The 25,091-nt window shown below is 46.6% G+C and overlaps 1 protein-coding gene across 1 annotated transcript in view; it reads right to left on the reverse strand.

Annotated features, from left to right (window-relative positions):
* Window positions 1-25,091, reverse strand: part of LOC112897134 (transient receptor potential cation channel subfamily A member 1-like) — a 62,518-nt gene that overhangs the window by 24,146 nt on the left and 13,281 nt on the right. Inside the window, 1 exon segment of the mRNA XM_025965343.1 lies at window positions 23,864-23,965. Coding sequence (XP_025821128.1) covers window positions 23,864-23,965 — 102 coding nt within the window.

Consider the following 25,091-nt stretch of genomic DNA (forward strand, 5'->3'; position numbering starts at 1 on the left):
TCAAACCCTTGCGGGAAGTCCTGATCGAAGCACTGTCCTTCGGGTTCGGGGTCGCAGAACTGGTCCTCAGTTGCTTGGTCGCGGTCGGAACTCTCGTCGTTCACTCCGTGTCCTACGACACAAACAAACAGACGCACAATCAAGCGAAAGAACTAAAAGCTTTTATCGTTGGGCTTGAATCGGAAATAATTTAGTTACGGAGTTAGGGGTGATATCTTTGGGTGGTTTCTTAATGGCATGGCCAAAACTATACTAGAAATGGAGTGGTAAAGTTTCGGGTCGATCGGAGGTCGTTTCGCACATAAAATGACGGGTTAAAGGTGGTTTCAGGAGTTAAACAGGATCCAGGGACTCGTTCGTAATTAGTTTTGCTATAGAAAGGACTTGATTGTAATTTCCTGGACTATTTGGGGTGTGTTAGGAAGGCGTAGGGGTTTATTTGACATTGGTTTACACGGCGGGGGGGGTTATTTTCTAAATAACCAAGAGCAGGGGCTCCTGCCACATAAAAGGGGATTCTTTTCGGAAAAACAGAGAAGGCCAGGGGGTTTTGCATAAAAGAGCCGCCTTCTTCCTCCTCCCCTTACTGGAAACAGGGGAGAGGGGAGGGGAGCTCCGGCGCCAGCCGTCCCCGGCGGCCCGGGCTCGATGGCGGCCCAGCGGGTGGGGGAAAAGGGGGAGGGAGGTGCGGGGGACCCATCCCCGTCCTTACCTCGGCTTGGGGCGCGGTGAGAGGGCGTGCCCACGGGGGCAGGAGCGGCGGCGCAGGGCGGCTCGTCGGGGCGGCGTTGGAGCGGGGGAGGCGAGGGCTTAGGCGGGCGGTGGCGGTCGTGGGGGTGCCGGGGTGCTCCCCGGCCCCTTTTATAGGCGGCCAAGGTGGGTGGCGGCGGTGGCCGGTGAGGAGGGGCAGGCGGGCGGTGCGGGGCACCTTAATGGTGCCCGTGTCGTGGAGCGGCGGCGCGGGCGGCGAGGCCGGGACGACGCGACGGCTCGGCACGCGCGGGCACAGTGCGGCGTCAGCGGCGGGGCACAGCGAGCGCGCGCGGGGAAAGGGCTGCGGCGGCGCGTGTCGCGGCGTCCGTGCGCGTGCGGCGCGCCTCGGCGCGGGCCAGGGCGAGGGCGTGGCGACGGGCGGCGCGGCGCGGCGCACGGCCACGCGTTGCGCGTGCGCGTGCGTCGCGGCGTGGCACGGCAGAGCAAGCACGCGGCCAAGCTGTGCTCGGGCGTGCGGCAAGGGAGGAGGGAGGAAGAGGGAAGGAGGAGGAAAGGAAAAAAAAAGGAAGAAGGAGGGAAAAAGGGGAGAAAGGAAAGAAAATAAAGGAAAAGGAAGAAAGGAAAGAGAGAAAGAAAAGAAAAGAAAAAGGGAAATGAGAGGGGAAATAGGAAAGAGGAAAAAGAGGGAGAGAGAGAAGGGGGCGTCGGCGCCGATCGCGGCGGCGGTCGCGGCCGGTCGGCCACGCGCGCGATAAAGCGGGGGAGATGAATTGCGTCGGCGCCGATTGCGGGAAGCGATCTTGCGCGGACGTCGGATTGCTGGGCGCTGCGGGGCAAGGGTCGTTTTAGGGTTTTGACGATGAGCATTTTCAAACGATACACGCGATTTAAATTGGCGGATTTTCAGGGCGTCACATATGGCCATTACTCAAGAAGACTGCATATCAGCCCATAGGGCAGAAAAGAAACGGAAGACACCCACTGGACCCTCGAACATGCAGCAGCCAAGGTATCGGTTGGTCCAAAACACTGCTACTCGAGCTGTCATCTCGAAACAATCTATCAGGCAGATGGGTAGCCAGGCCTCCCCAGCAGGCTCGATTTAATCAGCCACCGACACCACAATCCCAGCAGCAACGGCAGCAAGGCCCGAGGCCGAGCTTTTCGCCGTCCAATCAAGGAAACAACAACAATTGTTGTTTCAACTGCGGCAGCCCATCCCATTTTATCAAGGATTGCCCTCAACCCAGAAGATTTTTCCAAGGGCAAACATCCAGCCCGAATAGCAAGGGCAAGGGCAAGAAGCAGGTGGTACAAGTCCGCCAAGGGAGGGTGAATTTCACAACTCTCTTCGAACTCCCCGAGGGTGCGCCAATAATGACGGGTACTTTCAACATAAACCATCAACCTGTGTTTATACTTTTCAATTCTGGTGCAACCCATAGTTTTATCAGTCCCAACTGTGGAACAAAAGTAGGCCTGGATCTCTATCCTACTAGGGGAGCCTATATGATAGCAACCCCTGGCAGTAAAATTTCATCAAATCAAATCTATAGAAAGGTGCCAATTCAGTTGGGTAGAAATTTGATAAAAACGGATTTATTGTTATTGGACCTAGAGGGAATGGATGTCCTCCTAGGCATGGATTGGATGACCAGGCACCGAGTGTCATTGAATATCTCTTCCTGAGCAGTGGAGATAGATTCACCTGATCATGAAACTACTATTCTCTATCTTCCACAACGGGAATGCAACAACTCTTGTGCCTATGCTGTAGAAGGGATCAAGTTAAAGGACATCCCTATTGTTTGTGACTACCCAGATATTTTTCCAGATGATTTGCTTGGAATGTCCCCGGACAGGGATATTGAGTTTGTCATAGAACTACAACCCGGCACAGCCCCCATATCTAAGAGGCCCTATCGTATGCCACCCAATGAGCTGGCAGAGTTGAAAATCCAACTCCAAGACCTCCTTGATAAGGGTTACATTCGTCCGAGTGCTGCACCATGGGGTTGTCCAGCCCTATTCGTGAAAAAGAAAGATAATAGCTTAAGGCTATGTGTAGATTATTGTCCCCTCAATGCGGTAAACATCAAAAACAAGTATCCTTTACCCGCATTGACATTCTGTTCGACCAGTTAGCCGGAGCCAAAGTATTCTCTAAGATTGACCTCACTCGGGATATCATCAGATCAAAATTAGGTCGAGTGACATTCCAAAAATAGCCTTTTCCACCAGATATGGACTCTACGAATATCTGGTCATGTCGTTTGGTCTTACCAATGCACCAGCATACTTCATGTATCTCATGAACTCTGTCTTCATGCAAGAACTCGAAAAATTCGTTGTGGTCTTCATTGATGACATCCTGATTTATTCCAAAAATCCGGAAGATCATGCGAACCATCTCCATATTGTTCTTCAGAGATTAAGAGACCACCACTTGTACGCCAAATTCTCCAAATGCGAGTTTTGGCTGAATACCGTTAAATTTCTGGGTCACACTATCTCCAGTGACGGTATATCCGTTGATCCCAGTAAAGTTCAAGAAGTGTTAGACTGGAAACCTCCTACATCAGTCCATCAGATCCGTAGTTTTCTTGGTCTAGCTGGCTATTATCGTCGTTTCATTCCCGACTTCTCAAGAATAGCCAAGCCCATGACTGAACGACTAAAGAAAGGAGTTAAGTTCTCCTAGGATCAGAAATGTGAAGATGCATTTCACACCCTCAGAGCACATCTTACTACTGCCCCAGTTCTGGCTCAACCAGATGTTTTCAAACCTTTTGACATCTATTGTGATGCTTCAGGAATCGGACTTGGTTGTGTGCTTATGCAGGACAACCAAGTGATTGCTTATGCATCGCGAGCACTCAGGACTCATGAACAGAACTATCCTACTCATGATCTTGAACTCGCAGCTGTCATCCATGCACTTAAGATTTGGAGACATCATCTAATGGGTACAAAATGTCATATCTATACTGACCATAAAAGCCTCAAGTACATCTTCACGCAAGCAGATCTAAATATGAGGCAAAGACGCTGGCTAGAGCTTATCAAGGATTATGATCTGAAAGTGCACTATCATCCAGGCAAGGCCAACGTCATTGCGGATGCACTTAGCCACAAGGCGCATTGCTCTTGCTTGTCAGTAGAGACTTTAAATGAGACTCTTTGTTGGGAGATGAGGAAGCTCAATTTAGAGATTATTCCTCAAGGTAGCTTGAACCATCTCTCAGTTGAACTACGCTTAGGGATACCATCATCCTGGCACAATAGCATAACAAAGGAATCAGAATCATTAAGCAAAAGTTAGCACAAGGAGAAAGAAAGTACAAGTGCTTTCGAGTAGATAACGAAGAGGTTCTATGGTTCAACGAGTGTATCGTTGTACCCAAGGACCATAGGCTTCATAAGCAGATATTGGATGAGGCCCATTTGTCCAAATTCTCTATGCACCTTGGCAGTACCAAGATGTACCAAGATTTGAAACAGAACTTTTGGTGGACTCGTATGAAGCGAGAAATTGCAAAGTATGCCTCGGAGTGTGATATTGGAAGTGGGCAGCATGGATTTTATCGTTGGCTTACCGAACACCTCTCTAAAGCATGACTCTATTTGGGTAATCGTTGATCGATTAACCAAAAACCGCCCATTTTCTTCCAGTGCATACTACTTATAACGCCAAAAAGTATGCTGAAATCTATCTAGATCAAATCATTCGTCTCCATGGGGTACCTAAGATGATCATTTCTGATCGTGGAGCACAATTCATCGCTCGATTCTGGGAGCAACTTCAATATGCTCTTGGAACTAAGTTAATCCGAAGCTCCGCATATCATCCTCAGACAGACGGGCAAACGGAAAGGATAAATCAGATTCTAGAAGATATGCTCAGAGCCTGCATACTTCAGTATGACAAGAATTGGGACAAATGCGTGTCACTGGTAGAATTTTCTTACAACAATAGTTATCAGACAAGTCTCAAGATGGCTCCGTTCGAAGCATTATACGGTCGCCGATGTCGAACTCCTTTGAGTTGGTCACAAACCGGCGAGCGTAAAATCTTTGGACCCGACCTTGTCACTGAAGCAGAGGAAAAGGTGAAGACTATTCAAAATAATTTAAAAGCAGCCCAATCCCAACAGAAAAGCTACGCTAACATACAAAGAAGACCATTACAGTTCCAGATCGAAGACTTCATATATCTTCGAGTATCTCCCACTCGAGGTATTCAACGGTTCGGCGTAAAAGGAAAACTTGCCCCTTTATACATTGGACCCTTTGAAGTCATCGAAATTTGTGGACCTGTAGCTTATCGTCTTCAACTTCCTCCTCAATTAGCGGCCATTCATAATATCTTTCATGTATCTCAACTTAGGAAGTGTGTCAAAATTCCTACCCAGATCATCGATCCCCAAGCCATTGAAATTGAATCTGATCTAACCTATACCGAACATCCGATCAGAGTGCTAGACACCAAAGAGAGAAGTACTAGAAGAGAGACCATCAAGATGTTAAAAATTCAGTGGGATCATCATACTGAAGAAGAAGCAACTTGGGAAACCGAATCATACCTCCAACGAAACTTTCCAGACTTCCTTCAAGTCAACTCCCAAATCTGATCATCCGATTCCATTCTATTCCGGAATCTCGGGATGAGATTCTTTTTAGGGGGGAAGGCTATGACATTCAGGTACTTAGGGTTAAAACATACTAGATTCTAGTATAAAGTGTATATGTTTGATCTTATGTATGTGTGCTAAAACTTTAATGCAAAGGCAAAAGGATCTTTTAGTAATTTTGGAAAATTTAGGTTCTTAGGTGTAAAATGGGTGAGAATGGGAGGTAAAATCAAAATATATGAAGGTTGTTTTGCAAAAAGGCAAGAACTTACTTTTAAACCACAAATAGAGGTGAAACTACCCTAAGGATTCAAGTGGAGTGTAGATTTTAAATAGGATTTCTCTGAAGTTTAAAACTTTGCCAAGTTCTAAATTAGATTCGAATCCTTAACTCTTTTGAAACTGAACCTTAAAGCAAAGTTGTAGATCTTACTAAACTCTACACTTTTGATTTTGGGCACATTTTCAGTTGAGCTATGGTTTGAAAGTTAACTCAGATTTACAGATTAGTCCCCCTCGTCTACCTCCGGCTCCCTCCTCTCTCTGTTTTCTCTCTGCCCAACCCTGCCGCCCTCGCCGGCCATGTGCCGAGCCTCAGCTGCCCCCGCGCCGCCTCTCTTTGCGCCACGTGCCGCTCCAGCACCCTGCCCACTGCTTCCCGGCCCGCGCTGGCCCTCTCCGCGCTCCTCCACGTCACACCGCCGCCGCCCGAGCCTCCACGTGCGCCGCCGAGCTTGACAGCACCTGCTTTCGCCCGCCGTGTCTCTTTCTCGACTTGAAACATGTCTTGGAGCTCCCCACGAACTCACTCTTGCCATCATGCACTTGCATTTCCACTGTTTTTCTCTTTCCCGAGCTCCACACCTCGCCGGAGCTCCGCCGCAGCTCCTGCTCATCGTCGACAACCGCCTCCGCCGCTTCCCACCCTCGATCCAGTGCTCCAACAGCACCCCTGCCACCCATTGATGCTCGCAAGCCTGCACAATTTCACTCTCCTGCACCAGAACGACCGGACCACTACGCCGGTGAGCTCGAGCTTCCACCACCGCTCGGCCTCACCGTCGTCCCGACGCTCCGCCGCCTCTTAGCCCCGGCCGAGAACACCATCAGCACCACATCATCGCGAGGAAGCTTCCTAGCTACTTCCCCTCCTACCCTCCGGTCACCGGAACGCCGCCGCCGTCCCTCGGAGCACCACCGCCCGACCCTGTTCGCCGTCGAACCGCCGCCACAGTCCCTCTCTTCCCCAACACCGGCCACCCCCGTGACCGCCATGAGCTTCTGAACTTTTCCCCTCACTTTCCCCTCACCGCCGGTGAGCCTCCTCGCCGGAATTTGATCGCCACCGATCAGTACCTCTGTGTAACCCGACCAAGGATCCAATTGCAATGATTCAAATCTTTCTAGGGGCCTTTCTGTAGAAAATCAGTGCCCCCCAATTCAAATCAGCCAACTTGAAAAATCTATAGGAAATTATAAAAAAATCCAAAATTACCAAACCAATTTTGTTGTACTCTAGAAGTTTAGCTCTACAATTTCTGTTACTAAAGTGCAGTGTGAAACAAAATATTTCTAAAGTTATTTTAAAGTTTAGAAAAAGGGTATCTTGAGTATAACTTTTGCATGTTAGCTCTATTACTTGTGAACTTTGGTGAGTAGTCTGTTTAGGGTATGAGTAAGCTTGTGTAAAAATTTCACCTGCAGTATTGAGCCCTAGCTTGAATTAATTTAAACTTATGCAAATCAAGCTTGGGATGATTTAAATTTATTCAAACATGTTACTAGGGTTTTCATGCTTAGATCTTTCCACCATGTGATGTTCTATAATAGAGTAATTCATAGTAAATCCTTTAAGAATTTAAAACACTGCTTTGCCTAAGGTTTGAATTTAAACTTGAAATTTAAACTTAATTCAAATGCTTTAGTTTCTGTTTTCAGAAAATTTTGAAAAATTCATAGTAAGCTTATCTGCTAGAAGTAAGCTTGCTCACAAAAATACAAGGCCAAAGCCTTTGTAGATTTCAAAATAAAAATCAAACATGTTAACCTAATTCAATTAATTTAATTGATTATGATCATTGAATACCAATAGTAAGATTGAATTCAAATTTCTTGCCTTATGACGTTGTGTTTATCAATTTGTTGGATTGCAACTTTATCGTGAAATAAAATTCTTAACTAAAGAACCACCTAATCCAAACCATTGCATATCATGTAGAGTCAGCGACACTCGACGATGGAGACTACGAGCTAGTCTTGGAACACGAGCAAGGATTTCCTAAAGACCCGGTGAACGTCGTAGAGACTTTAACTGAAGCCCCGAACCAAAGTTTGGAAGTCTTTGACATCACTGACCCCAGCCCCGCTCAAGAAGGCAAGCCCCGATGCATAACCCAATATTTTAAATTATTACACTTATACAGTTTTCTACTTATATATTTGTATTATGCATTAAGTCTAGGAGTTGAAATGGAACCCTAGATGCATGAATCTTAGGAACCTTTGTATTGTACCTAACTCCTTATCGAATAGATGCTTTGCTAATAGAACCAGCAGAAGTCGAGTGATTTCCTATCACTCGCGCGATATAGGAATTGAATGTTTACTCTTCTGCAATCACTATAAGGATCATGGATGGGGTCATGTACAGTATCATGACATGAATGGTTACCCCGTCTGTGTTGATAAAAGTTAATAAGGTCACAGTTTGTGGTAGCTATGGTTAAGCGTTTGAAAATACTAGCCACATGCCACGAAATATGGAAAGCGGTAAGCCTAGTAACCAATCGGCCCGAGGAGTGGACATACCTCCCACCACTCGTAATTTGGTTTTCCACACACATCGACGTGCAGGAGTACGTTCCTCGCAGTGGATAGGAGTATGGTCATGTAGTCATGCTACAGACGTGTGTCCTGCACATTGGATGTGCGTATGGTCCTACAGTCGCTTGTGGTGGCCCTGATCCACGAGTCAAAATGAAAGGCAAATGGTTGTTTTGGAACAATCGTTGGATGTTCCAAGCGTGTGAGTTAGGTTTGTCCTTGCAAGATTATGAAACTCGATTCGGAATCATCCGTATCGTCCGTTTCTCGTGGAGATTGAGACTGCTTATTCCTTCTGCCACATAGAGTAAGAACAGTAACCATTGTTGGAATAATCTTGATGAATACTAATCTCTACCTTACGTGTCTAGTATAGGTGTTACCTAGAAGGGTTAATGCAACTAGAATCTGAAAGCTAAAATATGAAAGTTAGATCATACTCTTTGTTACTTTTCAGCTGAAATTAAACCCAAAACCATCACAAGCCATCATAAGTCTAGGGGAAAATTCCCTGCAAGGCCCTCAAACAAATCACGCTTCCTTCTATGGCCCTGCAAAATTGCAACTTCCTTATTTGACCCTGATTTCATTTTCCTTCCCTTCCATGGCCCTGCCGTTACATCTGCATTTAACTCTCAGTTAAGTGACTGTGAAAAGACAATAGTACCCCTGGCAGGACGCGGAAGCAGGCAGGCGGCGGTCCCAGGTGGGCCAGGCCGGGCCATCTCTTTTCAGGCCTGTTTGTTGGCTTGTGGCATAAATAAATAAAACTATAAAAAGGTTATTACAGTACAGTTAAATGGGTTTAGCAGCATTTATATTTCCTTGATTATTCGATTCAAGTTGCACACAGTATTTTTGCCTCTGCCTGAGTTCCGTATGGCAAGCCGCACGCCGCCGCCCGCCCGCCCGCCCGCCGCCCGCCGCGCGCCGCTCACGGGATAGGATGGGGGAGATGGGGTCGGGGGTGTGCGTGGGAGTGGCAGGGGTAGTTCAGTCCAAGAAATTTTTCTTCTCACCTCAAACCTCAAACCCTAACAGATTGGGCTAACGGATCTAACGGGAGGGCCATGGAAGAGAACGAAAATAAAAAGGAGGCCACAAAAGGGCATTTCAGTTTTCCAGGGCCATAGAAGGAAGCGTGATTTGTTGCAGGGCCTTCCAGAGAATTTTCCCTAAGTCTAGTTACATGGCTAAGTATACCATGAAATGGGTAAGTCTTGCTGAGTATTAGCATACTCAGTTTTGCTAGTCTATTTTTCAGGTATGGCCTGTAAAAACCCAACGAATAGTCCAGGTTGGCCTTTCTCTGTTCCATTTGGCTGGTCCATGGAGTGGGATCCGTCCCCGGCCGGCAAGGACTCTCCGGAATGACGCCATGTTTCGTGCTGAGCGTGGTGTCAACTTTCGCGACGTGTGTAGTCGCGTGTGAATTTTCTTCCGACGTGTGTAGTCGCGTGTGAATTTTCTTCCGCTACGACTCTGAACAAGCTGTTTAGCTTGTTGTTTTAAACAATGTTTGTATAAGTTTACTTAAGTCTGAAATAGATTGTAATAATGTTTAATATTTCTGTAAATTAAAGTTGATGAGCTGTGGTGTTATTGTAAACTCGCCTTCGTGCGAGGTAAACCTACCTCGATCCTGTGTAACCGTGATTGAATCGGGTGGTGACCCAACAGACCAATAGGTTGTTCCATTTGAAGTGCGTTGAGTTAGTATCGCCGGCATAGTGATGACTAGCGCACTTGAGCCGGAATAATTCAGGCGGTTCTACCACAATATATATATACAGTACGCTTATAGTACTACTCTAACTTCCAGCACTACATTTCTGTAAAAACTTACTTTCGAGCACAATCAACTTTATATTCTGTAACAACGCATTCGATGATGAGGTAAGAGGGTAAGGATCCTTAGCCAACTGAGAGAGCTTGGCCTTCCCGTCGGTGATGCGAACCGAACGCTGATTCTCAAGCAGTGGCTTACTTGAGATGCTACCAATATACCAACGATAAGTTGATTATATTGGGAGTATATGGTTAGGCACAAGGTATGGTGATCGCTATTCATGCCCCCGTTTTATACGGTATCCCGTGAATACATTGCAAAAGTAACGTATGTTAACATCGTCTGTACGGCGGAAATTGTATGGATGCTGTTTCTATAAGTGAACAGTAATGTTTGGAAACGCTTTCATGACGTGCTGGCATGAAAGGTTCATGATATATGTGATTTTTCTGCAGGTACGCTAACCCTGACTCAATAGGCTCTGAACGAATAGGATCTCTCGACTAGCTATTATAGGGAGAGACGTATATATACTATGCTACCGAAACTAACCACGTAAGTCCAAAAATATTTGGCAATTGTGTTTTGTTGTGAGGACGAGTAGTACGTGCATGCATACTTCATGATTAAACAAAGTGAATGAATTAATGGCTTGTTGTTTTAATGCTATCTAGGGTGTTGCTTATCATAGGTGCAGTCTTGAAATGGTCATACAAACAGCCTTAGGGTTTAATATCTCGGAATCTTTTGTTTCATCCTCAAGATCTATATCATCTATCTGATTTCTAGCCTTTGCTATTACCAGAATCGGTTGTCTCATTCCATTTACCTTGTGAGTTCTTAGCAGAGTAGTTGCATTCCAGCTTTCCATGAGTCTGACTCACATTTTTCCCGCAGTTTTCTCAAAGCATTTTTGTTGAAAACTTGCAATCTTACCATTTGAATCTTTGCTTCAGATGGCAGATTTTCCAAAGATCTTTTGGGACCACGAGGGACATGCTCGCACCAATGCCTTCCATTGGGAGGGTTTTCCATGTCTCTTGTGGAAGTCACTTCAGTTGTTTAGCTACACCGAGCCACCGCAATATGATGGAGTGAAGTATAGTGAAGAGGGTGTTCCTCGGTGCAGAGTGAAGATGACTATTCCCCAGCATCCATCGTGATCCCTGTGGCAGCCCATCGAGATTGATGTGGTTGGTCACCGTCTAGCACACACTTTTGAAGCCGCAGCTCTTGAAGCCATCAACATTTTCTGTGACCAGCATCCAGATGAAGTTGCCACATATCCTATTGGTTTGTTCCCTACAGCAGATTCTCATGATCCGGAGTGGACTTTTTGAGTATCCTATTTTGGACACTTATTGGGAGATTTGACAGAAGAGACACTATGTGCTACAGTCAGGTTTATGAATGCACAATATCATCATCAGATACTTCAGCGCCACAGTATGAGCCAAATGACCAGTATAGCCCAAGGTTACCATAGAAACATTAACCGGCAGATTACTAAGATTGAAGAGCTCCAAGCCACAATCACTGCTAAAACTGAGGTTATCGCACAGCGGGACGAAACCATCACTCACCGAGAGGATCAGATCATTGAGAGTGATACATTAATCACTCAGTGCAACATTTTCATCGAGTTTCTCCAAGAGCAAGTCATGACCTTACTCTTGAGCTTGACGATGCCATCGCCCATATCGATATGCTTCATGAGCAGCCAGTACTCCTGTTGCACCTGAAGAGTCTGAAAGTGAAGATGAAGAAGAAGACCTGGAAGAGATTGAAGGAGTTTCCGATCTTGATTCCGAGCATGGAGATCCCGAACCTAATCCTCAGCCCAATCGTTCTTCTTCTAGCAGCCAGTCGTCTGTGGGCAACCTCGACAATTTCTAGTCTTTTCCAAATCATTGACCTTCTAGATGTACTTAGTGTAGTATAGTGTGACATAGGGAGAGACCAGTCTAGTTTGACCTAAGGGCCACTTGTTGTGTTATATGTGGCATGTGTAGGTATGGGTTGATTTGTAGTTAGTACACTACCGAGATGTAACCTAGTAATGACCACCAGTTTATGATCTATAACCTAAGTTTCCTATCCAGTTATCTATTGAGCTATCTATCTGTTGCACTATTTCCATATGTTTTAATTTTGTGCAGTATATTCCTGAAAAATAGAAGAAAGTATTGGTGATTTCTAATGGACGTCTTCCATTCTTCAGATGGTTGGCGCTACGCGTGGAACCCCTAAAGGTTTCAGGACGGACCAGGCTAGCGGTTCCCAACAACTGCCACCACCACCACCAAATCTAGCAGAAGTAATGGCACGACAGACTGAACTCCTTGATCAGCTAGTGCAGGCATAGCAGAACTAGTTCCGTCATCAGCAAAGAGGTCATGATGAACATCCCTCTTCTAATTACCAAGATTTCTTTAGCACGCAGCCCCCACTTTTTCATAAGATCAAGAGCCTCTTGGCAGATGCGTGGCTCCGTACTATTGAGTCCAAGTTCGCACTACTGTCCGCACCATGCTCCGAAGCAAACAAGGCACTCTTTGTAGCATAGCAGCTTCGTGGCATTGCTCGCATTTGGTGGGATCATTATTATGCCATACAGCCAGACGGACATGTAGTCACATGGGAAGAGTTTCGGACCGCTTTTAGAGCGCATCATATTCCTGAAGGGCTCATTGAGCGGAAGCTCAATGAATTTTTAGCTCTTACCCAGGGAACCCGCACCGTAATGCAGTACGCACAGGCCTTCAATCACCTGTGTCAGTATGCGGGTTATCATGCAAACACCGATGACAAGAAGCGAGATCGTTTCCGTCGTGGCCTGAACACCAAGCTCAAAGAACGATTGAATCTTATTAAGACAGACACCTTCAATGAGCTAGTCAATATGGCAATTACTCAGGAAGATTGTATTTCAGCCCATCAGGCTGAGAAGAAGCGGAAGATACCCACTGGACCCTCGAGTGCTCAACCCCCGAGGTATCGGTTAGTCCAGAATACATCTCCACGAGCCCCACCCCAAAACAATCAGTCAGGCAGATGGGTAGCTAGACCGCCTCAGCAGTCTAGATTCAACAGGCCACCAGTGCCTCAGCCTCAACATCAGCAGCAATAGCTTGGATTAAGGCCGAACTTTCCGCAGTTCAACCAGGGAAACAACAACAATCGTTGTTTCAATTGCGGTAGTTCATCGCATTTTATCAAAAATTGCCCTCAACCTAGGAAATCATTCCAAGGGCAGACTTCCAACCAGAGCAGCAAGGGTTGAGACAAGAAGCAAACTGTACAAGTCCGCTAAGGGAGGGTGAATTTCACAACTCTCTCCGAACTTCCTTAGGGTGCACCAATAATGACGGGTACTTTCACTATACACCATCAACCTGCAGTTATACTTTTTGATTCCGGTGCAACCCATAGCTTTATCAGTCCAACGTTTGGAACAAAAGTAGGCTTGGATTTCTATCGTACAAAAGGAATATATATGATAGCGACTCCTAGCGGTAAAATTGCTTCAAATCAAATCTATAGAGATGTGCCAATTCAAATGGGCAGCAACCTGATAAAGACAGATTTAATTTTGCTAAACCTAGAAGGAATGGATATCGTACTAGGTATGGATTGGATGACTAGGCACCAAGTATCATTAGATATCTCTTCCCAAGCGGTTGAGAAAGACTCACCTGATTACAAGGCTACTATTCTATATCTTTCACAGCGGGAATATATCAATTCTTGCGTTTATACCATAGAAGGGATCAAGCTTGAGGACATCCCTATCATATGTGAGTACCCAGATGTTTTTCCGGATGATTTGCCCGGGACGCCTCCTGATAGGGATATTGAGTTTATTATAGAGTTACAACCCGGTACAGCCCCCATCTCTAAAAGACCCTATCGTATGCCACCCAATGAGCTGGCAGAATTAAAAGTTCAACTTCAGGACCTTCTTGATAAAGGTTTTATTCGTCCAAGTGCTTCACCATGGGGATGCCCAGCCTTGTTTGTAAAGAAAAAGGACCATAGTCTCAGATTATGTGTGGACTATCGCCCCCTCAATGCAGCAACCATCAAAAACAAATATCCTCTTCCCCGTATTGACATCTTGTTCGATCAATTAGCTGGAGCCAAGGTATTCTCCAAAATTGACCTTCGCTCTGGATATCACCAGATAAAGATTAAGCCCAGTGACATCCCAAAGACAGCATTCTCCACCAGATATGGACTTTATGAATATCTGGTTATGTTTTTTGGCCTTACCAACGCCCCAGCATATTTCATGTATCTCATGAACTCTGTCTTTATGCCGGAGCTCAATAAATTCATCGTAGTATTCATCGACGATATTCTGATCTATTCTAAAAATCTAGAAGATCATGCTAGACATCTTCATATTATTCTTCAGAGATTGCGAGAACACCACTTTTATGCCAAATTTTCCAAGTGTGAATTTTGGCTAGATACAGTTAAATTTTTGGGTCACACCATCTCCAGTGACGGCATATCTGTTGATCCCAGTCCATCATTTCCGTAGTTTTCTTGATCTTGCTGGCTATTATCGTTGTTTCATCCCAGACTTCTCTAAAATAGCCAAGCCAATGATAGAATTGCTGAAGAAAGGAGTTAAATTCTTCTGGAATGAGAAATGTGAAGAGGCATTCCACACTCTAAGAGCACACCTCACTACTGTTCCAGTTTTGGCTCAGCCAGATAATTCCAAACCTTTTGATATCTATTGCGATGCGTTGGGCATCGGACTTGGTTGTGTACTCATGCAAAACAACCGAGTAATTGCTTATGCTTCACGAGTACTCAGGACTCATGAACAGAACTATCCTACCCATGATCTTGAGCTTGCAGCCGTTATCCATGCACTTAAGATCTAGAGACATTATCTTATGGGTACTAAGTGTAATATTTACACTGACCATAAGAGTCTCAAGTACATTTTTACACAAGCAGATCTAAATATGAGATAAAGATGTTGGCTAGAGCTTGTAAAAGATTATGATCTGAAAGTGCACTATCATCCAGGAAAAGCCAATGTGGTTGCGGATGCACTCAGCCGCAAAGTGCATTGCCATTGCTTATCAATAGAAGCTATCAGTGAAACTCTCTGCTGGGAGATGAGAAAGCTCAATCTTGAGATTATTCCTCAAGATAGTTTGAATCATATAGCAGTTGAACACACACTTCAAGATAGTATCATTATGGCACAACTACATGATGAGGGAGTCAAAATCATCAAGCAACAGCTAGCTAAGGGAGAAGAAAAGTATAAGTGTTTTCAGGTAGATCACAAAGGAATTCTATGGTTCAAGGGACATATGGTTGTAGCCAAGGACCATCAGCTTCGTAAGCAGATATTGGACGAGGCACATCTATCCAAGTTCTTTATGCACCCTAGCAGTACCAAAATGTACCAAGACCTGAGACAGAACTTTTGGTGGACTCGCATGAAAAGAGAAATTGCAAGATATGTCTCTAAGTGTGATATTTGCTAAAGAGTTAAAGCCAGTCACTTAAAGATTACTGGTATTCTTCAACCTTTACCCATTCCTTCTTGGAAGTGGGAAGATATCAGCATGGATTTCATCGTTGGCTTACCCAACACTTCCCAGAGGCATGATTCTATTTGGGTAATCTTTGATCGATTAACCAAAACCGCCCATTTCCTTCCCGTGCATACTACTTACAATGCTAAGAAGTATGCCGAGATCTATCTAGACCAAATCATTCGTCTCCATGGAATACTAAATCTTTGGACCTGATCTTGTCACTGAAGCAAAAGAAAAAGTAAAGATTATTCAAAGTAATCTAAAGACAGCCCAATCTCGATAAAAGAGCTACGCGGACAAATGAAGGAAACCATTGCAATTTGAAGTTGGTGACTTTGTATACTTAAGGGTATCTCCTACCCGGGGTGTTCAACGGTTTGGTATGAAAGGAAAACTCGCTCCTTGATACGTTGGACCTTTTGAAATTCTTGAAACTTGTGGACCCGTAGCTTATCGCCTTCGACTTCCTTATCAGCTAACCGCCATTCATAATATCTTCCATGCATCTTAGCTTAAGAAATGCATCAAAATCCCTACCGAGGTCATCAATTTCCAAACCATCAAAATCGAGCCAGACCTATCTTATACTGAACATCCGATCAGAATACTGGATACTAAAGAAAGAAGCACAAAAATAGAGACAGTCAGGATGTTTAAGATCCAATGGAACCATCACACTAAAGAAGAAGCGACTTGGAAAACTGAGTCTTATCTTCAGCACAACTTTCCAGACTTCCTTAGAGCCAAACCAAGTATCTAATCTTCCTATTCCATTCTGTTCCGGAATCTCGGGACGAGATTCTTTTTAGGGAGGGAGGCTATGACATTTCAGGTACTTAGGAGCTAGGCACGCTAATTTCTAGTATGAAGTTGTGCTTCTTTGTGTGAAGTTTATATTTGTTTTGATGAATGCCTTTAAAAACTTAAAAACACATTAAAGGGTATTTTTGTAATATTGGGAAAAATTAGGGTTCTTTTAGTAAATTATGTATAAATGGGAGGTAATTTAAAAAATGTATGAATAGTTGATTTGCAAATGTGAGTATTCACTCTTTAACCATTGTAAGAAGTGTAAATACTCCAAGGCTTCATTGAAAGGGTAAAACTTATTTTGGATTTATTTAAAATTGAATGATTTGTTGATTTTTAAAAGTAATTTCAAAACCCTAACTCTTTGAAGTTAGACCCTAAAGCAAAGTGGTAGATCTTTTCAATCTCTACACTTTTGATTTTGGGCATATTTTCATTAGAGCTATAGTTTGGAAGAAAATTTTACTTTACAGTGAACTCCTTGAACTTTTGCAAAATTAATGAACAGGTCCTCATCTTATTCCTCCTGCTTCTCCCTCTCTGTTTCTCTGCAGCGCCGCCCACCGCCCATCACCGGCGTTTTCCCTGGCCGCCAGCTGCCCCTTCGCCGCTCTTCCTGCACCACCTGGCCCCAGCTCGCCCGCCGCTTAACCGACCCCGCTGGCTCCTCCTCGCGCAGACGCATCGCGCCGCTACCCGCTTGAGCTACCACGCGCGCCGTTGACCACCAGCAGCTGCTTGCCGCCCGCCCGCACGCCTCTTTTTAGCTTGGAAATGCACCCAGTAAACATCTCCTTTCTTCTATCCCCTCGCGCGCACCGTATTCCTATTCTTTTCCCCGCTCGACTACTTCGCCGGAGCTCTTCTGTCCACCGCCGTCAGCCGTCTCCGCCGCTCCTCCTCTCCAATTTCGTGCTCCACCAGCACCGCCGCGTCTCCTTGCCCCTTCCTAATTCACTCTTCTTCCTCCTCCCGCGCACGCGCAGCCAACAACATCGCGCCGGCGATCTCACTCTCCGCCGTCGTTCTAATTCTAGTCGAATCGAAGTTCCACCCCTTCTCCTCCTTCACCAAGAGCACCATCAGCACCATATCTTCACGCCGAAGCTCCCTGACCAATTTCCTTCACCTTCCTGCACTCCAGTCACCGGAACACCATCGCCGCTCTCGGAACCTCGCTGCGTCGGCTCTGTATCTAGTCGAACCGCCACCTCCGAGCTTCCCTTCTATGATTCCAACCACCCCCAAGTCCGCCGTGGGCTCCTGAATCTTTTTCCCCACCTTTCCCTCGCCGCCAGTGCGCCTCCTCGCTGGATTTTAATCGCCGCCGCTCGACTTCTTCTCTTCAAGTCGATTAGGGACCCAAATGCAAGTCTCTGTTTCTTTCTAGGGTCTTGTTTGCTAAATACATGCCCGTCAGCTACACACCCATCGGCCACACGCTCATCGACTACACGTCGATCGGCTACACCTCTATCGGCTACTTTTTCCAAAGAAAATTCAAGCCAATGCGTGCACAAGTAGTTACCCAAGTTAACACCTCAGGCAGGTATCGGCTAAACACAGTCGATGCAGTATGCATAGATCAGACTTTTCCGATGCACACCCCAATCGGCCAGATAAGCTGTCTGAAAAATATACTGTTAAGTAGATCAGATCAGCTCTGTAACCTTCACCAAATAGCCGTTTTGAACAAAGTTTCTACACTAGAAACTCTACTTAAGCTTAGTTTCAAATCTTTTTGTTTGGACAAATTAGTTAAGTCTTGAAGCTATATACTAAATATATTCTTGTTGGATTACAACTTTATCGTAAAAATAAGATAGTAAAATAATAATCATTTGCTTCAAATCATTGCATATCATGTAGATTTGACTACACTCGCCGACGGTACCTACGAGCTAATTCCGGAACCCGACGAGGGTATTTCTGAAGCTCAAGTAAATGTCACCAAGGGTCTTTCTGAAGCCCCGAACCCAGGTTTGGAAGATACTGACATCATTGACCCCAGCCTCACCAGTGAAGGCAACCCCCGGTGCATAACCCAGTATTTTAAATTATGCACTTACATTGTTATATATCTATCTTGTGCATTAAGTGCTAGGAGTTGTTATGAAACCCTAGTTGCATGAAACCTAGGAACCTATGTAATATTTCTGAGTCCTTATTGAGTAGATGCTTTGCTAATAGGACCGGCAGAAGTCGAGTGATTTCCTGTCACTCACGCGATATAGGAGTTGATTGTTTACTATTTTGCAATCACTATAAGGATCACGGATAGGGTTATGTGCAGTACCATGACATGGAATGGTACCCCGTCTGTGTTGATCAATTTGATAAGGCCGCAGTGTGTGGTAGTGGTGGTCAAGTGTTTGAAAGTATTAGCCACATACCGTAAATATGGTACGCGGTAAGCCTAGTACCTTATTGGCCCGGCAAGTGGACATATCCCCCACCACTCGAATTTTGGTTTATGTACACACACACCGACATGTGGGAGTACGTTCTGCATAGCAGACGGGAGTACAGTCATACAGTCACGCTGTAGACGTACGTCCTGCACATTGGATGTGCGTATGGTCCTGCAGTCGCTTGTGGTGGCGCTGATCCACGACCCGGAATATGAGGGGAATGGTTGCCCGGAAAGGAAAGTTTCCAAGCGTGTGAGTTAGGATCCCTTGCAAGGTTATGAAATTTGATTCAGGAATCGTCCGTTTCTCGCGGTGATTGAGACTGCTTGATACTTCTGCCACAACAGTTGGTGGAATAATATTGATGTATGATTTAATACCTAACTTGATTGTCTAGTATAGATGCTCACTTAGAATGGCTAATTGAACTAGAATCTGAAAGCTAAAATATGGATATAAGGATATACTCTTGTTGTTTTTCAGCAAAAGAAACCTAGAGCCTTTCAACCTCTCATGGTCTAGTTATGGGCTAAGTATACCCAATTGATGGGTAAGTCTTGCTGAGTATTAGTATACTGAGCCTTGCTAGTAATGTGGTTTTCAGGTATGTCATTCGAGGACTCAGTTGCTAGTTCTCCTTGTCCCTGCACTTTACCGCCTAGCTGGTCCGTGGAATGGGATCCGTCCCCGGCCGGCAATGACCCTTCGGAATGACGCCATGCTTTGGGCTAAGTATGGTGCCTTCTTTGCCACGAGTAGTCGCGTTGTTGTATCTTTTCCGCTGCCATCTCTGACTAATGTTCGTTGAAACTTGAAGTTTTCAAACAATGTCTGTATGAATTTGTTTTAGTTAGGTTTGCAGTACTCTACTAGAAACCGGTTTGTAATAACTACTATAATTACATTATAAAAATGTAACAGTGATTGTATCTTTGGACTCGCCTTCGTGCGAGGTACGCTTGAACGATCCGGAATCCGGTGGTTTCATCAGGACGTTATCCGACAGACCATTGGGTTATTTCGTTTGAAGTGCGTTGAGGTCATATCACCTGTATAGCAATAATCTGCGCATTTGAGCCAGAATAATTCAAACAGTTCTGCCACAGCTGCTGTGGAAGCAGAGCACGCGCGGGTGGAGCGGCATCGGCATGCGGAGCAGGCGGAGCGGGAGGCCCTGGTGGCGGACCGGGAGGTCCTGGAGGCACGGGAGGCGGCAGAGGCGGCTGCCGCTGCAGCGGCCGTAGTAGCTCGGCAGCATGCTGCGCGCGTGGACCGGCGCGCTTAGGAGTGCGGGGCCCGTGTCGCAGCGGCTCAGTGGGCCATGGCTGAGGACATGGTCACGCTGCATGTGGTGGAGGCTGGCGACGACGACCTCGGCTCGAGCGCCAGCAACGATGATGGTGACCTGGGGTCGGAGGACAACGTCGAGGCCAAGCTCCGGTGGGCGAAGAGGCATCGATGCATCTCCATGTCACCGGAGCGGCACTGGTGTGCCTCTCCTTTCCTAGAGCGGCGACGGGGTCGCCCAGGATGGTAGGGTGGATCCCCCATCATTCAGACAATCTTCAAGGACTCCGGTGGCAGCACACCGTGGCTAGTGCTCATGAAGACAAACTACATCGACTTGAGCTCGATCATGAAGGTCAAGATGCAGCGGGCGACACGTGCGTGCTGGCGAAGCAGCAGCGCCTCCCCTTACCTCACCAGGCGAGCTTCAGTGCCAAGGAGAAAGTGGAGCTTGTGCATGGCAACCTCTACGGCCCCGTCACACGGGCTACTCATGGAGGCTGGCGTTACTTCCTCCTCCTTGTCGACTACGTCTCCCGCTACATGTAGACGATCATCCTCGACACCAAGGCAGCTGCTTCGGATGCCATCAAGCATCATCAAGCCGCTGTGGAGAAGGAGTGTGGTCGCAAGCTTTGTGTCTTGCGCACGGACAACGGCGGCGAGTTCATGGCGGCTGAGTTCGCGGCGTACTACGCCGACGAGGGCATCCAGCGCCTCTACTCCACGCCGTACACTTCGCAGCAGAATAGCGTCGTCGAGTGCCGCAACCAGACGGTGGTGGCCACCGCTCATGCCCTCCTCAAGCAGAGGGGGATGCCGGCCATCTATTGGGGTGAGGAGGTCATGATCACTGTTCACCTGCTCAACCACTTGCCTACTAAGGCACTCGATGGCAAGACGCCATACGAGGTGTGGCACGACCTCATGCTGGTGGTTAGCCACCTCCGCGTCTTCAGCTATGTCACGTTCGTCAAGGAGCTTGGCCATGTAGGCTAGCTCGACGATAGGAGCACTCCGGGGGTCTTCATCGGCTACGCAGATGGCATGAAGGCCTACCGCATCCTCGACCCTATGAAACAGCTTGTGCGCATCGTGCGGGACGTTGTGTTCGACAAGGGGCGAGGTTGGGTGTGGGACAAGGTGGTGGATGATGGCTCGACTTCAACGATCAACGACTTTGTTGTCGAGTACCTCCACTTCGATGGAGCCGGGGGAGCTGGCAACTCTTCTTCACCGAGCGTGCCTGCCCAAGCTCTAGGATCACCACCAGTTCTAGCGAGCCCCCCTCCACCGACACCACCGGCCACGCCCCATTCTCCTACACCGACACCTTGTACGTCTACGCCGGAGCCCCGTATACCTACGCCGGCACCTGCTTCTCCAGGCTCGGCACCGCCAGCTTCGGTCTGCGACGAGCATCGCTTGGTGGAGTTCATCACGCGTACCACAACGGCGAACCTCTACAGTACCGCTCCATGGAGGACATTCTCGGCTAGTAGCCGGTGCCTGGACTTGTACCACATGCCTTGGAGGTAGAGCTGCACCTGGCACACGATGATAGCAAGCCGCATTCCTTTGTAGAGGTGGAGGCAAATGCAGCCCAGCGTGCCGCGATGCAGCTCAAGATGGACGTCGTAGAGAGGAATCGGACTTGGGAGCTGGCTGATCTCCCTGCCGGCCACCGCATGATCATCCTCAAGTGGGTGTTCAAGCTGAAGAAAGATGAAGCCGGCGCGATCATCAAGCACAAGGCCTGACTGGTTGCACGCGGATTCGTGCAGCAGGAGGGAGTTGACTTCGATGATGCCTTCGCACCTGTCGTACAGATGGAGTCCGTGCGTCTCCTCCTCGCGCTAGCAGCCCAGGAGGGCTGGCGCATCCACCACATGGACGTCAAGTCTGCCTTTCTCAACGGCGACTTGAAGGAGGAGGTCTACGTCCACCAGCAGCCGGGATTCTTCATCCCAGCATGGAGGGCAAGGTACTTCGTCTGTGCAAGGCCCTCTACGGCTTGAGGCAGGCACCGCAGGTGTGGAACACCAAGCTGGACGCGAACCTCAGGTCCATGGGGTTCGTGCAAAGCCCGCACGAAGCAACCATCTACCGGCAGGGCAAGGGCGGCAATGCCCTGCTGGTGGGCGTCTACGTCGATGACTTGGTGACCACCGGCGCCAAGGACAATGAGGTGGAGGCATTCAAGTTGGAGATGAAGGCGCCTTCCAGATGAGCGACCTGGAGCCTCTCTCCTTCTACTTGGAGATCAAGGTGCACCAGGACGACTCCGGCACCAGTCTCCGACAAACTGCCTATGCCAAGCGCATCATTGAGCTAGATGGGCTCACCGATTGCAACCCCTCTCTCACTTCGATATAGAAGAGGTTGAAGCTGAGCCTTGATAGCACCGCGGAGGAGGTCGATGCCATGGAGTACCGGCGCCTTGTGGGGAGCCTTCGCTACCTCACCCACACACGGCCAGACTTGGCGTTCGCCGTTGGCTACATTAGTTGGTTCATGCAGCGACCGACGGCGGAGCATCTGCAAGCCGTCAAGAGGATCATCCGCTACATCACGGGCACCCTCGACTACGGCCTGCACTACCCGAGGTGTCCCGGCGCGGCACACTTCATCGGCTATAGCGACAGCGACCACGCCAGCAACATCAGCACGAGCAGGACGATGTTCTTCCTCGGCAAGTGTCTGGTCAGCTGGCAGTCGGTCAAGCAACAGGTGGTGGCTCTGTCCAGTTGTGAGGCAGAGTACATTGCCGCTACTTCCGCTTCGACGCAGGCGATCTGGTTGGCTCGACTGCTTGGTGATCTACTTGGTAGAGATGACGAAGCAGTAGAGATTCGGGTGGACAGCAAGTTTGCTCTAGCCCTAGTGAAGAACCCTGTCTTCCATGAGCGCAACAAGCACATCAGGGTGAAGTATCACTTCATAAGGGGCTGCTTGGAGGATGGGAGCGTCAAGGCCAACTACATCAGCACGCAGGACCAGCTCACTAACTTCCTCACCAAATCCCTTGGGAGAGTCAAGTTTCAGAGCTGCGGTCCAGGATTGGGATGATCAAGATCCCTTAGAAGGCTCCACAAGACTTGGGTATCGTGCACAAGACTTAGGGGGAGAATCGATAGAAGAAGGCTGGTGCCCATGTTAAAGCACCACTTTTTCTATCTAAGTCTCTGTGTCATGCTATAGCATATTCACTAGAATATGCTTGTATCGGTGTCTTAAGATGTGTTAAGAGTCTAGTAAGGGGTATTCAGGGTCTAGTAGCATATTTGTTACAATATGCCGTTTAGAGTCTATATATGTATCAAGACTGCCCTTTGGGCCTCTTTGAGTGAAATGAAAAAAATCCATTGGGCCACGGGGTCTGGATTCATTATTAGATTGGATTAAATTACTTTACCAGGTTCAAGCATCAAATTAAAGGTATTAGGCCTCTATCATTTGGATTAAGCACTAACAAGGTCCTTTTCTCCCCCTCCTCTGGTGCACCACCCTTGGCCATGGTGCCAGCCAGTTGACAAGGTCCCTGGACCATGACAACCCATTTATGACTATAACCTTTGTTACCAGAACCTGATCCATAGCAATTTTCTTTACAGATTAAATGTGAACGCTTGAGAGGAACTAAAATTTCAGAAGGAACAGACATAAACTGATCGCATGAATCATATTATTGTTTGTATCCTTGCAGAACACTCAAAATGGTGCAGGTCACTCAATTGTAAGTTGACAAACCACAATAGCATATTAGGAAAAATAATTGAGGCAATGATAAATTAGGAGTTTGGTAAATGAGGAAAGTACAATATATACCATGGAGTAGAAATTTACTGCAGAAACATAATCTTTTCTCTTGTACGCCTTGCTCCCTTCTGATTTCAGATAAGCTGGGCCCATTTTGTACAGCGGGTCATCCTGAAACATCTAAACATTGTTTAAGTTCATGCAAACACAAATCTCCCACCTGAACAGTAGGATGAAAGATAAATTTACTCGATTTGAGAGAAAAATTGAGGTCACATAGGCGGAAAATTTTGGGAATAGCACATCATATGGTGAAGAAAGAAAAAGAGTCAACCAAGCATGGACTAGAGGTAGAGATACCTATTATAAGATTCAAATGAAAGTACATTGGTGGTCCTAGTTTGGATGTGTGTCCTAAGGTCCCTGAACAATTAATTTGTAGTTTCATGTCCTGAACTTGCTAAGTAATGCTAGCAACCCACACTGCAATGACTCTTCATCTTTTAATTGTGCCTCATTTATCTCCTCTCCTCATCTCACATGAATCAAGAAACAACCGCGTGGATGAGCAACACCTCTAGCCGGATGACAAGCAGAATAACACTAATCAAGGAGGTTTGGACCTTGAAAGCTATATTTAGCAAGTTTAGGGATCTAAAACTACAAATTAATAGTTTAGGGTCTTATATGGCACATCCAGATAAGTTCAAGAAGTGCATCCTACCCATTAAATAAAATATTTTAGTCTTATACATACATATAAATGCTTCAGTTGCCAAACAGTCTACCAAGTGAGGGCAAGTCTCTTGGTAGACCTAAAGGTCCTGTGCATATTTGGCGACAACCATGCGACACTACATAAGAAGACACACTATGTGTTCAAGCATGTTAGAAAATAAGGGTTCTATAGGAGCATGGTCATCTTTCTAGAGTCTTCTACTGTTGGTTACAACTTAGCCAAACAGAGAAAGTCCAAATATTAGAATGACTAATAATACATGGGTCATACAACCGTAACACGCAACATATGAAGACTATTATCCATAGTCCACCTAGGTGGATATGATGGAAACTGAACCTAAATGCATCACACCCCCGTTGCGCCCCGCGTAGCGCAACCATTGCATCAAAGATCATTAGGAGATATTGCATTTGATATTGTATGAAACTTCATCTTATCGTATGTTTAAATTTTAATTGTTTTCAGTGCAATCATATTGTTTTTAATATTCTAATGTAACATATATAAATTGCATTCCCTCCAAAGTGAAATTTTATTGTTCCTCTAACTTTTGCA

This window comes from Panicum hallii, chromosome 1 (assembly GCF_002211085.1).
Source record: "Panicum hallii strain FIL2 chromosome 1, PHallii_v3.1, whole genome shotgun sequence".
NCBI lineage: Eukaryota > Viridiplantae > Streptophyta > Magnoliopsida > Poales > Poaceae > Panicum > Panicum hallii.